The sequence below is a fragment of the Malurus melanocephalus genome, unplaced genomic scaffold (assembly GCF_030028575.1).
Source record: "Malurus melanocephalus ecotype Western Australia unplaced genomic scaffold, MMel_1.1 scaffold_111, whole genome shotgun sequence".
Taxonomy (NCBI): domain Eukaryota; kingdom Metazoa; phylum Chordata; class Aves; order Passeriformes; family Maluridae; genus Malurus; species Malurus melanocephalus.
In genome coordinates, this window is record NW_026623343.1 from 66,314 (window position 1) to 87,895 (window position 21,582).

General features: G+C 38.8%; 1 protein-coding gene across 4 annotated transcripts; it reads left to right on the forward strand.

The window, feature by feature from the left end:
- The first annotated feature begins 1,214 nt into the window (after window positions 1-1,214).
- IL1RL1 (interleukin 1 receptor like 1) lies at window positions 1,215-19,775 on the forward strand. Of its 4 annotated transcripts, none has more exon segments than XM_057369461.1 (12): window positions 1,215-1,433; window positions 1,724-2,050; window positions 2,227-2,302; window positions 4,478-4,679; window positions 4,954-5,122; window positions 5,205-5,367; window positions 7,528-7,596; window positions 9,467-9,599; window positions 9,690-9,850; window positions 14,026-14,169; window positions 16,419-16,577; window positions 18,603-19,775. In XM_057369461.1, coding segments are annotated over 10 exon segments (1,767 nt in total). In that variant the 5' UTR covers window positions 1,215-1,433; window positions 1,724-2,050; window positions 2,227-2,235; the 3' UTR covers window positions 19,103-19,775.
- The last annotated feature ends 1,807 nt before the right edge of the window (window positions 19,776-21,582 follow it).

Here is a 21,582-nt window from a genome sequence, read left to right on the forward strand (position 1 = left end):
AGAAAAGTTGGTGAGAGCAAGTAATTGTTTGTCTCCCCTCCTAGACAAAGGTGTATCTCAAAAAAGATGAAAGCACACCTCCTTGCAACTTCCTGGTAACCARCAGCCTTCCATTTCTAGGGCTGCAATGGCACTGGCAATAAGGGACTTGCCAGTATCTCAGGCAGTGGTATTRTATTGCTTGTGGCTAAATTAATAATAAACACATACAAATAAAATATAAAAAGAGGAAAAAATCCTCATTTCAGACAGACTCCAAACGTAGTCTGTGAAACTGATCTTCATTTAAAAAACAATCGGTTTACTTYTTGTCATCTTGCTGAAGTATCACTCAAACAAAATAGCTCCAAAAATAGTAGGGCAGTTAATGTAACTGCTGGCATACCTTGTTGGGGGCAAATGAGTTGCTGGAAGAAAACCAAACACTTGGTGGGAAAAGGTTCCCAGTAGAGAAGAAATATTTTGGTTAATTTTGCTCCCTCTTAGTGTTAGAAATAACTTCTAGGAACAAACTTTATGTTCTAAGTTATGAACTGCTATGCTGATGCTGTGAATTTCATTGTGTGCTGTTTTGAGGCTGATCTTTCTCTCCTAAGGGTCTGTCTAGTCCCTGGGCACTAATGAATCCTTTTCTGGACTACCTGGTTCATTCCTTCCAGGGCAAAACTCTTGATGTTTGTGTTGAAAAGTACCTAGAAACCTGTTCCCCTGGCCTAAGGTTTCCATAAGGTTAAAGAAGTCAATAGACTTGAGCTTGTGAGTGGYGCTTTTCTCCAGCAATAATGAAAGCGAGTAGCTCCTCACATATAATGTTTCTTGGAACTCCTGACTGGTCACTCACTTCCTGGAAAAGGCGTGGCATCAACTRTGCTGTGACATTAATGCTGAAAAGCTGCTTTTATTGGTTTAAACCTCATCTTTCCTGTGATTTGTGAATATTCCTGCATGATCCCTACAACAAAATTCTCACGCTTTGCTCTTCTGCCACTAAGTTTTATTGTTTTTTTCAGAGTGTAAGAGTAACGCTCTGGATATTATTAAACCTTCTAAAATAAGAAACTTTCCATATCAAGAAAAAGCTGATGATATTTCTGAAAGCTCAAATCTGAGTTTGCACTGAATTTCAGACTTGGCAAAAAACACAGGTCTTGATAAAGCTTCTCAATGTTTATTTAGTCTGGAAGTTTTTGGCACTGAAATAAAAATTCCTTGCAGTAAGTGTGACGACAGTACTTACATTTCTTGCCTGTTTTCCACTACTCCTCTTGTGCTCATTATCTTCAAGATAAATTATAATTCCTTTCTGACTTGATTTCTCTTCAAAACTTGTCTGGTGTCTGCAGTACYGTGTGTCTGCTGCTTACTCATACACGATAACAGAACCCACTGCTCTGTGATTTGTGGTGAAAAACTGCATTCAAGGCTTTTTGATGGTAAGTAGAATACTTTCAGCTGTGTAGTATAGCTGGATTGCATGCCTGCTGTCTCCTGAGATATTCCTGGATTAGGTCAATTTAATACCCATGACCAAATGGTCAGTTTTTTTAAACCAAAGGGTTTGCTGGAGAGCCACAGCACGAGCTGTGAATTACAGCAAGTGCATATCAGTTAGACACAAATGAAAACATCAGTGGCATACAGGATCTGCCTTACTTCTGTACTTAAGAGTACAATTTATACTCCTTTGCCAACATTTCCAGTCCATTTTTTTGTTTTCCTTCAGCTTAGCACTGCTGTGACAACCAGGTTTTGATCACACTGCTAAACATCTGCCTAGAGAAGCTGTCACTGAAGGTAACTCTCCTTTCATAAAAAGACAGAAAAGTATTGTGCAGCTAAGCAATTGGATGTAACCTTAATTCAAAACCAGGGTGTATGTTTTCAAACCCAGGATCTGTTCTTTGCTGAGTTTAGGTATAGTTTTTCTGCACTTGACTATGAAGAGAATATGTTTATCTTCCTTAAAGAAAAAAAAAAAAAAGGAACCAAGCTAAAACAAGTTCCTGCCTGAGGAGAACCACAGCAGAGTAATAGCCTGGCTCTCACTAAAGTAAGTAATAACCGTAGTTTCAAAGATGAGAGAACAAATATCATCACCTCAAAGCTGCAAAACTGCACAGGATGCAATTTATCACTGCATGATACCATTTCTTGTTCATTTTTCTGATGTACATCAGCAGTACTGGTGCACTCAGAATATATTCTAAGATACGTTTTTCTTCTTAGTTTAGAAATATGATGGGGTGCATAGATTTGATCCTCTTATCTGCCTTGCTCTCGGTTTCCATGACATCTGAAACATGTAAGTCTCATTTTAAAAATAATTTCTGATAAGGTTTGTTCTGTAGAAATGTGTGGGCTGTTTCCAAATTTGTGGTCTTATTTTTAAGCCTAAAATTTGTGATTTCAGCTCAAGCCAGAAATCACAACTTAAAAACTAACTTKTAATCTGTTTTCTCGGTGTGCTAAAATGCACCAAGTACTGTCCATTGCTATGACATCAAGTCTGGGTTCTACTCCTGCCGCTTGGCACCTCTGCAAGCAGAAAGAAAAGGGTCTTTTTGAGAGAATTTGAGAGTGGCTGATGCTCCAGGTCCCAGCTGGGTGCAATCTCCAAGAGCATGCTGCAGTTTCACTGAGCAGCACATGTGTGTATGCACCCTGCTGAATCAGGGGTGTAAAGGGGTGCTGATCTCAATAAAAATGGTCTTTGATCTCTTGGATTTGGGGGGATGTTAACYGAAAAATGCAATGTAACAATGATTTTTCCCTGCACACGGGGGACATTCAGAACAGCGAACTCTTTCTTGAAGGGCCAGCTCCATAATGCTGACCAGGGCACAGTGTTGCACAGCTCATGTACTTCTCTTCTCTGGCTGGGATGTGTCTTTGAAAAATTCTGTAAGATTTGATCTCTAAATACTTCTTCATATTGTCAATAGGACTGCTAAGATTCAAGAAAATTAGATTTATTAAGATGCCAAATTCTGTTGAATATTTTCCAAGGTGATTYTCACTGATGTCATTGAGTTTAGAAGACACTTCTTTTTCTATATCTTCCCTCTCTTCACTATTACCCTCCAAAAAAGCTGTATTTCCARTGTGTTCCTTTCCTTTGATGGGGCAATGCTGCCTTTTCTGTCACCCAGATATGTCCCTCTGTCTGTGCAAGGCTTGTGGGAGGGAAAGCTGTTAAAATGATGGGGTTGGAGTTACTCATACCTCATGTGGCTAATTTAGGTGCCCAAATTAGTAAGTAAAATTATAATCTCACTTCTTTAGAAAGAGCCAGACCACAAGTGTTGTTCATGTAGAAGGATTCACCTCTTGATTTGTGCACCTACGTGACTAAAGCCACTGGCTCAACACTACTGCAAAGTGTCACTTTTGATAGGCACTCTCTATTTGGGTTAGCTGTTTGGTTATCTGCTCTAATTTTCATGCTCCCTCACCTACTGCAGTTCCTCTGCCAATCTCCATCTTTGTCCTGCCACCACCTTTGCTCATACTCTCATCTTTCTCATCTCAAAATTAATTTTAACTTTCAGAGTAGTTTTTCTGTTTTCAGTAGGAAGTTCACTATTCAGGTACCTGAGCACTTAARTATTTGTCAAAATTGTTTTGATTCAATTTTCTCTGGACCAGTTTCAGTATTCAAAATTAGAAGAATACTCAGTTAAAAAAAAAGATTTAAAATTCAGTGTCTTGCTCCCAACTTTTCTTATGTGTGAGTATGTGTTTCTTTTCCTAAGCTTCTTATTTGTCTCTTAATTATTTCTGGCTTCTTACCGGCTTCCACCTTCTCATCAGATCCTTCCTTTCAGACTGTTAGATTGCTTTCATGTTTTTCACCCCCCATTTCCATGAAGTTCAGAGAGAAGATGTTCTGTTGTGTTTATATTTTAGTATTTTTTTCCTATGGATCTAATCTATAGACTTCCTCCTTCTATGATTTTTTTCTTCCATGACAAAACAATCCATTTCCTTTTTTTTGTATTAAAAGGCAGAGCAAAATCACTTATCTATTGTATAAATAAATATTCATTTATTCATTCATACTGAGGTGAGGAAAGATAACTGCATTAAAGCCAATATTTTTCTTTGTGTTTTGTCTTTTGAATAAAAACAGTATTTTAGGCAAAGAACCTCATTTTAACAAATCACTATTTTTTCAATTAGATCCTCTTATTTTTTGTGYGCCTTCTTAGAATCAAGGGATTTGTTTGTTTGCTTATTTGGGTTTTTCTGCCCCTCGCTCCCTCCATTAATTACTGGTTTTGGAAAGAAATAGCTCCATAACTCAAGATAATAAAAATGTTTATTGAAAAACAATCTAGTGAAAATAAGTTTGCTGTGCATCATCTTTGAAAGTTCAAGGAAGTTAGAGGGACACAACTGGCCTTCTGATCCAGGAATGCCAAGTGTAATGCACAAAGGTTTAAATTATCTGAGATCTTCATCTTTTGTTCATTTTCAGTTGATCCTATGGAAGGTGAGGCTTTAGTTGTAAAATGTCCCAAATGGAGTTCATCAGTGAAAGTCACCTGGTATCGCATGGATACGAACAAAATAATTCCTGCAGAAGAGGAGGGATCACGGGTATTTTCCACAGAACGATTTCTTTGGTTCCTGCCAACTTCCAGAGAGGATTCTGGAAACTACACTTGTGTAACACATTTGTAAGTGCCACATGGAAAGTGGAAGATGTAAGACTGGCAAGAATAAATCTTTTAACAATATATTCTAATTATTATTATTTGTAAATGATGCCTTTTTTCATGTTTTTATTAGTTTTCAYCCTGCAACTTCTACATTTATGACAGATTACTAAAATCAATCTATGACTGAAATACAGTAATCCACATGTTTATAGAATGACTCACATTTTTTATAAATATTAATATATTTATATAAAAATGCAATCACTGACATACCTTTATTCCATTTTTAAAGTTCAAATAATCGCACRAAGTCATACAACGTGAGTGTGCAAGTGCATTCATACAAGCCAGGAGAATGTTTCCCAAATCGGATTCGTTACCCAAATGACACTGGAAGAGGAAAAATTGTTTGTCCTACCATTGATAACTATAAGAATGCTACTATTGTCCAGTGGTATAAGGTAAATAAAACCCTGATAGTGCCAGCGTAGGTCAGAGCACTGTGARAAGCTATTTGCAGCCAAATAATTTTTTCTTTTCCAGGACTGCAAACCCCTTCAGGGACAGAGGTTCTTCAAGAAAGAAAAATATATTTATATTGAGAACCCAAGAAAGGAGGATGATGGTTACTACACTTGTCAATTTATTTATACCCATAAAGGAAATGTGTTTAATGTATCAGCAACAAGAATTTTCATAAGTGAGGGTAAGGCAGTAATTCCATAGCTTGCTAAGATAAAAAATCTATTGTCAATTTAGAGCAATGGAAACTCCTTTTGTACATTAAAGGGAAAAACAGTTTTGGTTGGTTGGTTTTATCATCTTAATTAAGATTTAGATCAGCTTTATTTGATGAGTTTTGTGCCATCCAAACAGAACAAGATGGGGTAAAGTCAGACCTGGTCATATTTATTTTTTTTGTTAAAGATTTTATGATGACTCTGAATAGGTACTGTGGTTAGTAGAGTTCACTGGTAGCACTTATTTCTRGGATGAAGGATCTCCTCAGTGGGATGCCACAATCCTCTGCTTTCCATTTGAGAGCAGCAGGATTTATAGCTAAAAGACTGTCTGGGGATCATTAGATCAATCTTGTGTTGATGGCCTAAAACTTAATTCTGCTTGGTCCATCTCAACTATTTATTTGATAGTAGGACTGAAAAAGACTTTTGGATCTGTCTTGAGTGAGACAAAATGAACAAGATATATCCAGAAACAGGAAAAGAGTGGAGCTCAGTGATTGCTGTGTCTGTCATTTTGAACATTGTCAGTATGACTGAGATGTGTGGACTTTGGGGTGCCTGTAGGATGCAGTCTCCTCAGGGAGGCTTTGTATTTGTCTGGTGGTCAAGGGAAGGACATGCAGCAATCGACAGTTTCAGATTGCATCAACTTGCAAAACTTCAAAATGCATCTTCACTTCTGCAAYCAGATCAGTAGAATCGTCAGAAAGACTATGTCTTGGGAGGGTGGTGGAGTATTTGAGTTAGGCTTGTGTGCTTGTKTTGTTTGTCTGTTCTTTTTTAAAGAAAAGCAATGTTCATTTGCAGACTGACATCAGGCCCTTTAGCTCTGGGAAGGCACACAGATTGTGGGCAGAACACAGTTTTGGAGCCTTGACTACAGTTTCTGCTGCTGTGTCCAGACCTCAGCAGCAGAGCTTGTTCTGATAATTCTGAGCTGGACAGAAGGCAGAGTTGAGCAGAGACCTAGTTCAGTCTGTCTTGGAAACGTTGTACTTTTCCTCCTTTTCAACCTGTTGCTCTACATGATAGTAATAATGCTCTATATGATATTTCTCTGCCTAACAATTTTTGTTTGAATGTTCTTCCATCAAAACTTCTCTAGCTGGTCTCGCATATTGTTCTGCCTGGGTTATAAAGAAAATTTCTGAATTTTATCTGGCCCAAAGGCATTCCAGTTTACAAAAGCCTTTGTTACATCCAGGCAGAYTTTGAAGTTAATCTGACTTTCTTCTGAAATCCTTGCAGAAAGAAGAGATTGCAACATAACTTGTGAAATCTGGGCTGGGTTTGGCATGCCTGCTCCAGGTTTTGCTAAATTCAAAGTACTTAATGACAACTTCTTGAGTTTTTATCAGACCTTAAAATCAGTATGCTGATGAGTGGAGCTGTTATGTTTTATTAATAATGGAGAATTGTGACATACATTCCTGTTGCCTTGCACATCCACRGTATCCAAGACCCAGAGGACTTTCTGCCTCTGAATGCTGGCAGCTAAGAYGTAGCATAGCCATTCTGCTGGGAAGGTACTGACTCTCTCCTGACTTCCATCATATCCAGCCAGTCTGGGAAGCAGGAACTGAAATGTATTCCTGCAGATTTTCTAGGAAAATACAGGTTTCACAGAGGTGACTTGAGATGGAAAAGTTTAATAAGAAAAAGGGTAGCAAACAATGTGTTTGGAGTTCAGAAACAGCATAAAACCTGAAATATTCTATATGAAATATTAGCTATTTCATATTACGGATATGAGTAATTTCTCAAATGCCTCTTTAAAAAACCCCAAACAGCTGAGAAAACACAAGCCTATAACTGCATTTGCTTTTTCCCCCACTCAGCAGCTAAAACAGTACTTCAGAAATTATTTTTGTCCCTGGTTCTCTATGTAGAAAGGTAAAAATTAAATACAAGGGAAGAAAAAACTTTTAAAATATACATACTCCCCAGGGACATTTTATTGTAGGAATAGAACTAGGTGATCCCAATAGGTATGAGAGACGTTAGCTTGCAATTTCGTTTTGTGATAATGAAATACTAACTGTAYAGATTACAAACCTTATCTTATAAAATGCATTTGCACAACTTTCTAATATGTGCTTTCTTTTCTTCTTTMATTTCTGAAGTAAAATACTCACCTCTACCACCTCAAATCATATTTCCAAAGAATAAAGAGGTAATAGAAGCGGAGCTTGGTGAGTAGAGATTTTAAATTGTTTTTAAATTAACATTTTGTGGTGGTCTAGCAAACACCRGTATATTCAAGAAAATGTAATGAGTTCTTCATCACAGTCTTGCACCGTAATGTTTACCAGATTTAATTCACTCCAGGCACAGCAGTGTGAAGTTAGATATATCTGATGGGTTATTTAGGTATTAAGAGGTTCAAGGAGATTTAAATAACCTGTTCTACTCTCACTGGGAGTGACTAGGATTATTTACAGAGTGAATCATTACATCTCAGCTGAGAGGYGACAGCTTCCAGCCACCTCAAAGAGGGCTTTAGCTAAAACTCTTGAAATTGCTTGATGGCACCTCTAAGAGGCAAAGATGGACTATTCCTGTGGCTACTCCTTGCTACTTTCAGTTCCCATGTGGAGAYAGTGCCTACGTCTCTGTTAAGGAATGAAGAGAAGCAAGGAACTGGTTGCTGGCCCTGAAGCTGAGGAGCACTGTCCATCTGATACACATTTTGGCCAGCAGTGATCAGAGCAGTCTGCTGGGAAGGTTCTGGGAGGCTGAAGGACAGGGCCRAGCAGTGAACTCAGACGTAGCTGGCTGGACAGCCCAGGATGCAGAGCTTGCTCCTGGCTGCTTCTGTTTAGGGTTGTGGATGTTCTCAGGGATTCAGATTCATCCTGGGTAGCCTGCACCATCAGGACAAGGTGTTGCTGGTAGGAGTGAGAGTTATCTGGGGCTTTTCTGTAGTCGGTAGATAAAGGCAAAACTCTCCAGCAAGAAACAGAAGCCAGCTGAAACCTGAACAGGTAATCCAGGATGCCTGYTTCCCAGGGAGAGTGGGGTGAAGCAGGCAAGTGGGAGAAGGGATTGTAATTGCCACTCCAATCTCTGTCCTACAGCAGCACTGCTCTGGTGGCAGGTACTGCAGGGGTCACAGCCCTCTCTGTGCTGTGTGCTGGGGCACAGAGTCTTGCCGTGTTGACTGGCATTCCCGTCCTTTTTTACCTCTTTCCCTCCGTTGTTCCATCACTCAGAAATTAGATGGTTTCTGCTCCAGGACAAGCTTTCTCTAGTAAGATGGGCAGTGTCTAGTGCTCCATAGACTCTGCCTATTGCTCTGGGACAATAAGTAATCCAGCACTGCTTACATGGAGCTAATTCACATTTAAAACCCACTTGCTGTATTCATTCTATTGTCTCCTGTTTGCAAAAATGAAGGGATTTCTCCATGCTCCCTAACACTAATTCATGATCTAACCATAAGATTTGATAATCTTATGTAAGACCTGCTTAGATGAAGATTGACAGATTGGAAACAATTTACCATGTTTTAATTATACTTTTTTTTCAGTGCGATGATGACACTTACTTTGGAATAAATATTTCCTAATGGGAAATATGAAATAAGTAATTTCCTGTTTTAGTTTTTCTTGGACTGGTTTACTTTACTTTTGTCCAGCTTGAATAAAATCCAAGATAAGGCTGCACACAAAATATATGTAAAATGATATATACTGAAATTTAATTAGGTTATTTCTATGTACATTTGTGTGTCAACCAGCATATCCTTTCCATGCCCCTCAATAGCTGATTAGAAATGTAAGGCATCACAAGTAAAGGGTACATTGTCTTTRTCCCAATAAGTATAAATAAATCCTTTTGTAATCCTTGGTGTGTTATTAGATCATTTGTTAAAATATTCATGTTACTATTTGTTTTTGTCKTGTCTATGTATCATTTTGTCAGCAGTAGTTCAGAAAAACGTCAAAATTATTATGACAAAACTCACAAGTTGTATGAAGATTCATAGAAAAAGATGTTATGAGGAAAATAAAATCATGTTTCTCATGAAGGAATGTTTACATTTCTTTGTATCTTGATTAGGTGCTGCTTTGTCTCTGAAATGTCAGGCCCGCCTGGGGATTAAGAAACAGCCACTGGCTGCTGTCAGATGGGATGTGGATAACATCCCAGTGAAAAGCCTTGCTTGTTCAAGATTTCGTGAAGAAACTCATTTGTAAGTGCACATAACAAAGAATAATCTTTTTTTCCATGCAAACTATGCCTAACCATTAAAACCAGTGGTACCAGCTCTCTCTCTTTCTAGCAGTTTCGAAGGACATGAGCACGTGTACTATGAAGAGACCACTTTGAATATAACTGAAATAAAAAAGGAGGATCTGCAGTCAAATTTCACGTGTATAGCATTRAACACAATGTACAACACAAGAGTCACAGTGACACTGCAACTCAGAGCACAAGCCAAGGGTAGGATTTTTCATTTTGATTCTTTACACTTTGCACTCAGTTTGAAATATGATGATGAATTTATTATTGGTTTTAGATAGTAAGAAAGTTTCAGTTAATAACGAGCAAACCCAGCCTGCTTCTTCCCTACATGTTCAAGCCAGTGACAAAATTCTTGTGGCTGAGTCCTTGGGGGAAATTCAGTTGGGGACAGAGGGGGACATTACTCAAATGGTACCAGAGAGAGATGAAATATGCAGAGCGTGACTGTATCAGCCCTGTGATAAGAATGTTCTGTTTCTAGGATATTTATCCACTGTGGCAAATCAAATTACTGTTTGTAGTGTAAAACCATGGCAGAAAATAGGCAAACTTTAAAAATAAGAGTTTCAGCTGCTGGTTTGCCAGTTTGCTTGCCTTCCTTACCACAGTGTAGTGCCTTTTTTTTGACTATATGTCAAGTGGTGTGACACACAGTCTCAAAATCTCTCTTTATCTTGTCTGACTCCACTGTGATCACTCTGTGCCACACAGAGATGTGAGCAGCATTTTAAAGGCTTTCCCTTGGTTTTGTTTTTAAATTCGTGGCCCTAGTAGTACTTCAAAGAGAAGGAAAATCCAAGGTAATAAATCATGGGGACTGGGATGTTCCTTAGCTCATAGGGGAATTTTCTTTTTTTTAATAGGGATAGCCAGATCCCTAAGCACTGTTGTCAACACCTCTGAATCAGATTCCTATGGCAAAAAAAAAAAAGATTTTTTGTGTGTGAGGGCACAAGAAGAAGCTGTGGTCAGTGGTTTTGTTTTTTGTCCCTTAAGATATGCTGAACCAAGAATCATAGAATCATAGAATCATAGAATCATAGAATCATAGAATCATAGAATCATAGAATCATAGAATCATAGAATAGTTTGGGTTGGAAGGGTCCATAAAGATCATCCAGTTCCCAGTTCCCTGCCATGGGCAAGGACACCTTCCACTAGAACAGGTTGCTCAGAGCCCCATCCAACCTGGCCTTGAACACTACCAGGGATGGGTCATCCACAGTTGCTCTGAGCAACGTCTTCCAGTGTCTCACCACTCTCTGAGAAAAGAATTTCTTCCTAATATCAAATCTAAACCCACTCTATTTTCTTAAGGACTTTGAGAAGAAATGTCAGGGCCTTTAAAAGGGATTAATTTTCTATAAGAGCATGATGGAAAGAGCAAAATCAAGTGTACTGTGATCACAGAATGTTCACAGATCCATGTCCTGCCTTATTCTCAACTGCTCATGACTTTCTACAGGATCAAAGGCATCAAAGCCTAGACTAGAAGGGATGTGGRTGAATTTTAACAGCAGAATAGCAYCCAGCAGGAAGGTGACAGGAGWTGTTTTCGTTGGATAGGTGGGTTTRAGTGTAGCATCACTTTGGAAGCGCATTTTCAGCGCATGATCACTTTCAGCTCTGCGCTGAAGTACCTGAGTCCTTGCAATGAGAGGGAAGGAAACTGAGTAACAGTTTCTTCTCACTCTACTTCAATAATTCAGGTCCCTTATTGGCCCCAAATTACAGAGTAGATGAAGAAAAACATGTAACATAAATATATTCTGTATTCATCCCATGAATCATTGAATCTGATTTCTGTTATGGACAAATCTTATTTTTTTTTATTCATAGGTCTTCAGTAAATGTTCATGAAAGCTCTTGACTGTGCACCCACTTTCACAGCTGCCCTTTTTGTATGGATSTATCTGTGCCCTTGTTCTTGTTGCTGCTGTTGACAAGGTGTCTGCTTCTGCTCCTCAGCACTGTTGGTGTCAGCAATGCTATGACCAGAAGTGGCTGTGCTCTGCTTTAGTTTTCTTCACTCATTCTTCACACAGCTGAGTGGTGTTTGTGCTAAAGCAATGCTGCTTGTCTCTGAGAATAATAAAAATGCTGTAGGATTTGCTTGTGTCTTTTGTCTTGTAAATGTGTAATAAAGATGTCCACACTCCTTTTTTTTTGTGTTTTGTTTGTGTGTTTTTAATAAGAAAATAATTTATTTTCCAAATATGTGACTGCTTCTCAGTGTTTCCCACAGCACAACTTGTGTCTGCTAGCTACTATCCTGTTAATGTTTTATTTTTACACAGTCATTCAAAGCAGAGATAGAGTTCAGCCCAAAGCATCAGCTCTGTTCTTCMTCAAAGATGTTTAACGCTAAACCCAACCTTTTGGATCATGTTTGATAGACTGACGTGGACACAAACTCTAGACCCAGACCTCTGCCTTCACTGTCTCCAAGTGCATCCACCTTAKAAGCCAGGGAAGACAGAAAAAACTGCTGCTCTTCTGGAGTTTGTCAGGAWCTCCTTCCAAAGTTGCCTTCTGACATGTTTTCTCTGGCCCCTCCAATATTATTCCTTGTGAGCTGATAGTTCTGTATTCCCATTACTCTTGAATTTAAATAGAAGGTGGCTTACTCATTAACTCAGCTGCCAAACGATGCAGTAAAGTCAAATGGAACAACAGGATCTATTCAGCCTTGCTCAGGGGCTTGTGGCACTTGCTCACATTGTGCTGAAGTTTGTTGATTTATTCCAGGGAATTGAGAGGCTTAGCTAGCTTTACTGGGAACTGAATCAGCTCTTCCAGGAAGATGCCCTGTGGTACTCTTGTCTGAGCCATTACAAACTTYGTTTACAGCCTTGGTCTAATCAGTGCAAAACCAAATAGAAACATTGATTTTTTTTTGGTTCATAATTGCAAAAATTGATGTTGGAACCTGCTTCTACTCCAGATGTTTATAGAAACTTAATGCAATTAAGTTATTACAACAGTAATTAGTTAACTTAATACAACAGTAATTGTAGTGCTATGATAAGAGCACTCTCAATAAATGCATCAGTACAAAACAGCATTGAATTCTGATGCCTGTGTCATCCCCAGCAAATAGTAAAAGGGGRTTTCCCTGTTTTATATGTGTGTGTAGTGACCAGGAAAAAGGATAAATGACACAGAAAGCCATAAAATGTGAAGAGGTCCACATGGACAAAGCTCCTTTGTAGGCATCATGTGACACTGTTAAAAACACAAAATGCCCAAACTCACTTACACGAGGAACTGGTTGTTTCCTTGCCCACTTCAATCTTAYTGGGAGGTGTTCCCCCCCGTCAAGTTCTGGTGAGGCAAACTTCATCACAAGCCTAATATTTCKTTCTCCCTTCAAATGCCAAAGAAAGAAATGTGAAGAGTGTGAAAATCATGTTAAATTTACTTCACATCCTACCACAGGAAAGGGAAAATGTGCTTGTAAACTCTTAATATACATACCTTTTCAACAGAATTTCTCAGGCACCTCTTCCACTAGACCAAGTTGCTCACCACCCCATCCCAGCYAYTCTGGAAYRCTTCCAGGGATGYGGCATCCACAGTTTCTYTGGGCAATCTGTTTCGCTGTCTTACCACCTTCAATGTAAAAAAATGTGTTCCATTTATCTAGCCTGTATCTATCCTTGATAAGTCTTCATCTCTGAGGTAAAGGTKGTCAGATTCTAGAGCTACCATGACGGAAACTGCAACTAAAGTGGTTGGCTCCTTTCTTTCCCAATTTTTCTTACTCATCATTGCTATTTTATGCTCCTTGACCCTCTTGAAAGGAAAAGGCAGGACAGAATATCATCTGATTTCAGCATAGTTTATTTTATTTTTGTGACYGGGACATGTTCTGTTTTCCTGCTTGTCTAGCATACTTAGTTCTTATCTTGCAGATTTCATTACTTCATTACTTTCATTATTTCATTACTTTCATTACTTAAAGAAGCATTACATGCTTCTTTGTACCCTGTTGGTGCAATCATGCCAGAAGCCTCCACTTGTCCTTTTGTGGACATCCATGATTTTCATGTGTAGGCTTACATGTTTTACAAAATGGTCATGTTATTACCAGTTTTAAAAAATTACAAAATACTTAAACAACATTGTCAGCTGCGGTTTTTAGTATAAGTAGGTCTGGATTCAACAAAGTGAATATCAGTTAAATACCACTTCATGTGCTTCTAATTTAGGGGAATTTCTGTGTGTAGTGTAACCCAGCTGGGAAAGGAAAAAGCTTTGTCAGTACCGTTTTGAGCTCCTGAATGCTGCAGCAGAAGTGACAATATGAGGGTAAAGCTCCAGCACATGGGTTAACTTCTCTGTGGCTAACAACATATTCCTCTACTTTGCAGCGGCTCTTCCTAATGTCCTGTTGATCGCAGGATCTCTGGTTCTGCTAGGCACCATAGCAATCTCAGTTTTACTGTACCAGTCTTTCCGAGCTGATATTGTCCTRTTGTACCGGGAAATATTCCAGCCCTACTCACTCAAGGATGGTAAGTAAGATTTGAGAAAGAAAGTTTAAAAAAAGRAAAGTGACAAATCATAGAGAAAGTGATTTATTTGCTATTTGCTTGCTAACTCATATGACACCTGAACCTGATTCTTCTCTTTCTCATGCCTTTAGTAAAGAGAAGTCATACATAGCCCTGGAAGTGCTTTACATTCCYTTATTCCCTGTGTTCTGTAGCACTGAATTACATAAAAGAGGGATACAGTCCTGGTTTTGTAGTGTTTTTAATGAAAGTATTTACCATAAAATACTGAATGACTTTGAAAATCTGCTTTGTAGTGCTATTGATTGTAATTATTATGTGCTCTCTAAAGCAAAGGAACAAACCTTATGGCTAAAAAATTAAAGGCGTATGTTAGAGCAATACAGTTTTTATAGGCCTGAAAGATATCAATAGTGTGGAAGGCATTTCTGGAGGAATACATCCCATCTAACTGTATTAGTGGATTTCAGCTCAAGATTCAGACATCTACATTTAGCCACACAAAATGAAAGTGCACRCAGGCAAGTTTCCACCTTGGACTTGAAACCTGGAGACCAGGAGATGAATTCAGCTTATTTACCAATTCAATATGTACTTGGTGACTTGGTGCTCCCTGAGGACTTGAGTGAGACCTGAACCCCTCTGCAGTGGCATCTGAAGGGCAGGCAGTGCCTGATGATGTGATGAAGCATACGTTTCAAAGAGACCAAATCCGGTCCCTTAACAATAAAAACTAACCAAGCACTGGGATCTTGCAGCTGTGATCCAGACACAGGGATCTAGAATCCTTTGGGATGGYCAAAAAACTGRACASATGACAGAGATGGRTRTTGTAGRMTTTTGGAGCAGSATCTGGAGARCAGGCAGGACATGATAGGAAGYTTCACCAGGTGTCTGTGTTTAGGCAACTCAGCTGGGCCYGTGACATTTGCAGGAGAGTAATCTGCATTACCCTGGAATTCACTGACTGCAATGGCCAGCTCTCCACTACTTGTAGCAGGCGTTTAGACACCTGGCCTTCATGCACACACCTAAATGGGCAATTTTTACATCTGAAGCTGACTCCTACCACAGATGTCTGTGTGGTAGATATCTACAGCTGCTCTAGTTACTTGCATTCTCTTTAAAGAGGAAAGAAGTATGCTTTTTAGGGCAGTATCCATTTAAGTATGTTTTACGATTAAGTAAATCAGACTCTGGAAATGGACATTTCATTATTATTATAGGATCACAAAATGACAGATTTACAGAATCAGTGAGGACCTCTGAGATAATTGAATCCAATCTATGACTGAACACCACCATGTCAGGTAGATTARGGCACTGAGGGCCATGTACAGTCTTTCTTTAAACACCTCCAGGGACAGWGACTTTGCCTTTTTGGGCAGCCAGTTCCAATGTCTAATCATCTTTCCTATGAAAARTTTTATTCATGTCYRRCCTAAACCTCCCCTGGTATAGTTTAGCCCTATGTGCTCTTGTCCTCTTGCTGCTTCCCTGAGGCGAAGAGGCTGATCCTCACCTGGCTCCAGCTTCTTTTCAGGTCGTTGTGRAGAGCAATAAAGTCAACCCTGAGCCTCCTCTTCTCCAGCCTAGATAATCCCATCCTGTGAGCTGCTCCTCATAGGATCTATTGTTAGTTTGAGCAAGAACCTCAGCAGTAAAATAAAAGTTAYGGCCATCTCCTCTGGAAATTAAGCATTTGCAATTAGAATAATTGCTGTAACAGAAAACTAAATTGAGAGAAATGAAGCAAAGAATGAAATAAATATTCGGCTTTGTACTTTGTTCTGACTATAAGACTATTTCCCTAAGTTTCTTCACTTAGGAGTATGATATGTTGTGGGAATGATGAATAATTTCTTCAGGAGGGAAGAATTTAAATTGGATATCTTGTCCTCAGAGACAAAGCCTGTTAACAGMCTGTTGTATCACTGAAATAACAAATTCTGAGTTTTATCTTGCTATCATGCTAAAMTGCATTGACCGATTGAAATCTTACCCCATATACTTTGGGATACAGCCTTCATAATACAAAGGTCAGGTTCTCCAAAGCTACAAACAGGACAAAAAAATTGAGCATGGAAAGCACCAAATATGCATCAGATTATTTACACTATTCAGATTAGTAAGAACTACTTCTTAGATCTATTTCAATGACYGATATTTTGATTACTCTCCTACTCTTTGCCACAGACAGCTCTAATTCATGTTTGCACAATACCCCTTCCTCTTGTTTTGCCTTACAGATGGGAAGATATATGATGCATATGTTATCTACCCCAAAAACCATGCCAATGAAGCTAACTTTGTGGAATATTTCGTTTACCAAATCATGCCAGAAATTCTAGAAAATAAATGTGGATATAAATTGTGTATTTATGGGAGAGATATATATCCTGGAGAAGGTAAGTTTCAGATCTGATAGTGCACTGAATGACTTGTCAAGCTGGAACAAATTGTGATTCTAGTACTTTTTATGTGTATAGGAGGTCACTTTACATTCGTTTTGCTGAGACTTGTCTCCTCAGCAGCTCTTTCAGGCCAGGTGACACAAGGGMACTCTGTGCTTGCCAGGAAAAGCAAGCTACGAGGAAGGGGCACAGACTTCTTATCATCTTGGAATGTGCAGGAAATATGACCCCGAGTGTGACTTTTTTTAACACACACTTGCTCTTTGGAATGTCCAACACTGCACAGCCATTATCTGGGCAAAGCCACAACCAAACCGTGTGAGTTGGCTTCATGTCAGCAAGTCAAGGCAGAGGGGAAACCCACAAACTGAGTTGAGGAAATACCTTTGCTGTTATCACTCATGAGTTTTCAACCTTTTATGAGGGTTTTAGAGTCACAGGAAGTCCAGCTTCTTTTCACAGACATGATCTATTTTCGCTTTGCACAATTCCCAGCACAACTTCAAGAGAGAATCTGTACGCTTTATTCCTGCTTTCTTGCCTTCCAGGATGAAATCACATTAATTAATCTGTGCTAATTTCTATGTAGACACCATCTTCACTATCTCATATGGCTGCTGTCATCTAGGTGCTATCTGCTTTACCCCAGAGCTGATTTGTCTGTTTATCTTGYGCTCTGGTTGTTCTGTAGACCAGAYCTCTGTCAGTCAGCAGCTGTGAAGCCTAAGCTGGTGCACTTTCTGTTAYACATTTCTCAAATCATCCTCATTGGGCCAGGTGTCATTCATCTGCCCTGAGCAGAGGCTGAGATCTTTGATGTCCTACTCTTCTAAAAAGCTGTGAAAAAGCTGCCTGGTCTTGGAAAAATGAATATAAAGAAAAGCTGCAAAAGCTGTTGAGCCAGACCATTCCCAGATCCAGCACAAGGAGCTAACAGAAGCTCACAAAACTGTCTATGGCAAAAACTGACACCACTTGTAGTGGTCTGGCAGCCCCCAGCAAAGGAAAAGAGGGTACATATGGAGCTGGCTGATGCATCTGTGAATCAGCTGATTTAAGTAACTGTTGCATTGAATTTCCTCTGCTGGGTTCCCACCKCATTTCTTTTGGCCCAGCATCACATGTCCTCACCAAAACAACTCCAGCTTTTGTTCTGCAGACCAGCAGAACTTCTGATAACTGGGATGAGTGTTTCACTGGACAGGCATTCATCTGCAGCCTACCTCCCATAGATGTCCCAACAGGTGATGGAGAGAAGCAGCTGCCAGATCTTGATGTGAGCTTTCCAAGCTGGCCCGGGAGTTTCTTCCACAGCACTCTGGTTCTTGAGCTTCCCATGTTCAACACCTCCAACATTGCAGTGACAGTGGCACTGATCAGCTCTCCCTAACACGGCAGTGGGAAATTCAAACATAAACACCCTCCAAGTGTGCATCTACCCCTGCAGGGTGGAGGCCAACCCAATGCACAGATTAGCATACAAATTAGCACAGGATAACTCAGGACAATTAACTGTAATTAACTGTTACCCCATCAGCAAATTAGCCTMTTAAAAGCAAGTCACCCAAAAGTCTAGTTTTCAGGGGTAAGTATTGCAAGTTCATCTCTAAGGCATTAAACTTGGTACAACATGATTCTTTACATGGAAACTGTTGATCAAGTTTGAGAGACTCAGATCTGCTAAACTAGACCTAGGTAATTGGACTGGAGATTCCTAACAATTCTTACAAGCAGTGAAAATATTAATGTTTCGACCACAGAAAACATTTGAAATGAAAKCTTTATGTTTTGGGCTTTTTGCTTTTCTCTCCTCTCCACTCCCCTTTGGTTAGTTGTTGTTTTCTTTTTCTTTTTGGGGGGCCTAGTGGGTAAAGCTTTTTTTTCTAGTAAATAAACTGTACCAGACTGAAGTGAGATATATGTTATTTCTGGTTACAAAGCAATGAAAATGAAGTGTCCAATCCCAAAAGAATTTAAAAAGAACTATCAGGGCCTCATAATTTTCTTGTGCATTGCTAGATGCAGCCAGTGCAGTCGAGAAGAGAATGCAGAAGAGCAGGCGGCTGATCATCCTGCTGACACAGCAGCTGATCCATTCTAAGGAAGATGCTTATGATCAGCACATTGCTTTATATGATGCCCTCATTCAAAAYGGCCCAAAGGTGATCCTTCTGGAAATGGAGACAATTGGGGCTTAYGGAAATCTTCAGGAATCTCTTCAGTTTATTATTAAGCAGCAAGGTACAATCAAATGGAAAGAGGAGCACACAGTGCACCCCCAGTCACCCAATTCTAGGTTCTGGAAACAGGTGAGGTGCCAAATGCCACTGACACGCAGGTCCTCGTGCTCGGCCAACACCAGGTRAACAGTCCAGGAAAACTTCAGCACTATCAGGAACTACTACAAGCCCACAACTCATTTTCCTTTCAGAAGATACATGATTGTGCAGTCTGGAAGTCTGGCTGGGTTTTTTGAATGTTTTTCTGTCCTTCAATTGAGTAATAATAAGGTAATTTGATGGAAGAGGTCTAGAAAAATGAGGGAAGATTTTACAGGTATGAGAGTTCTGTAAAAAAATAATTCCAAATGGTGTGGAGAATTCTGCATGTCACAGGAAACTAAATATACCTATACTCTTTCTATATATAGTTGTCTGTATAAAAGAAAGTTATGATTGTGAATATCTGAATGCCTTGCAGGTTTACTTCACCTTTCTAATGCAGCTGATAAAATAGAAATGCCTTTTGTATAATTTGACTAGAAAATATAATGTGTATTTTGCAACTAGAAAGTATAATGTTATGCTTTTGTTAACTTTTTTTCCTGACACTTTTTTTTTTATTTAATGGGGATACTCATAAAATGAAACTCTATTTTTCCTTAATGTGGATGCCTCACTAAAGGCGCTTTTGACACTGACATGAATACAGCATTGAAAAAATGCAGTGTTAGGTGAAATAAATGCACTGATATATGTATTTCATATACATTATTAAGGAAAAAATGCACTGAGGTATTTTTAGGTATTTTATATGCGTTTTAAAGTATTTTATGTATCTATTAAAATGAATCTCACACAAAGTTTACTGCTGTTACTGTAATTATTATCTCCAGATAGAACTAACATATTAAAATGCGGGATGTTCTTTTGATAACATTCCTTGAAGCTACTGAAAAAATCCCGCTTTTTTTAACCAGAAATATCCACCTTTTTTTTTTTTTCCATGATTTGGTCTCATGTATAGTTTCATTTTGTTCTGATAGGAAATAACCTTAGATGCAAAGGTCAGAGCCAAATCTCCTCCTAGTTTGGGGGAGCATGAATAAATAAAATAAGTTCTAGTACAGATATCCCTGCAAACTTTAAATTTTTTAGCTTTTCAAATCCAGGAAATTTTTGCTATCAGAGAAGGCTTRGTTTTCAGCTTTAGACTTGTTACAGAATGGACTTAAAATGTGAAAATTAGRTGCAGAGCACTTATTATTACCAAGTCTGGGATTACCGAACAGGAAGTTCTTTCCCTTTACTATAAGTTTATATTGAATATGGATCTTCAGACTTATGGATAGCTATTTGGAGTAGAAAAAATGTGCATAAAATATATGCACAGGTACTTTTCAGCATTCAATTAAAACATCTATGGCAAACTAGACAGTTTTTCACTAATGAGTTGTATTTTCAAGTGTTCACTCATTGCTCACCTCACCACAATTATAGAATATCTAATGTTATTGYCTCATTAGATTGTTTGCAGTGTTGGGTCCTGCTCCTAAAGATTCCTCTGGAYAGACCTCACTGYCTCTGTGAAGACCCCACAAAAWGGATTCATGCCTGTGTGAGRTTTGATTTATTCCTATAATTTCTKCCTACAGAGASAATATTAACACTAARGCATAGTAAAAGCAGGAAAGCCTGKTGCTATAAACAATGAAGTTTTTCACATAAGCTTCTGAGCAAGAAAGAATATTCACTTCCAAGATTATCACAGGATAAGTTTTTAATATGGTTTGRGTCCTAGGCATGTAATGAACAAGAAAGGATKATAAGCAAGTATATTAGAAATGGGAATTCTGTGGTGAATTTTGAAGCTAAAAACTGCCAGGGCTTGATTCCAGGCAATCTTGAGCAGAGGGTTTGACTAGATAACTTCCAGAGGTGCCTTCCATCCTCAATCATGCTATGATACGCAACATAAAAAGAATCTAGATTTAAAAAAATATTTCTGGATTAAAACTGTCTATTTTCACACTAAGCAGTCTACCTTTGTGGAACAGTAGAATGACAGTCTGCCTTGTGCAAAAAAAAGGTCTTATTTCAACACAGAAATAAATAAATACAGAGATAATAATGTACAAATAAACATAGAAAGCTTACAGAAGATTCAGTTTGGATTCTTTAAGCTTAAACTACACAGCATCAAGGCAATTTTGTTGCTGAATTRTATTGTCCATACAGAAATTTAATGTTCTTTAATTTCTGTCCTGCCTGTGTCACTCTGGTTTTGGCACCTCAAGGGACTCTGGAGAGCAAATTTGCTTTCACTTCTTAGTGGAGTCATCCCGCCCTCTCGTGGGTGAACTCAGAGATTCTGACCAGCTAGAAATCCTTTAGAGTTGAGAGCTGATGTTCCTATAGCTCACATGGTTGTGAAGCCCAAGAGACRGACCACKTAAAGGAARTTTTTAGAAGTTTTYRGAAGTTTTTGTAGCAAGCTCTTATYTGTAGTATAYGCAATATTAGTTTCTTACAGCATTGGACAAAGCCTGTTTGGAAGATCTTTTGTAAAACTGATAGTATATCCAACTGAATGTACAACTCTATGTTCCTGACTCTTGCAAGGGGTGAAAAACCACAGCTGTGGTTTCAGACACATATCATGTGTATCCGTGTTTTGAACAGTGGGAGAACACTGGATGGTGCATGTCTTGTACTGAACAAGGTCCTCTATTAGATTAGACAAGTCCATGAAAGTGAGTGGAAAAACAGCAGGACCAAGG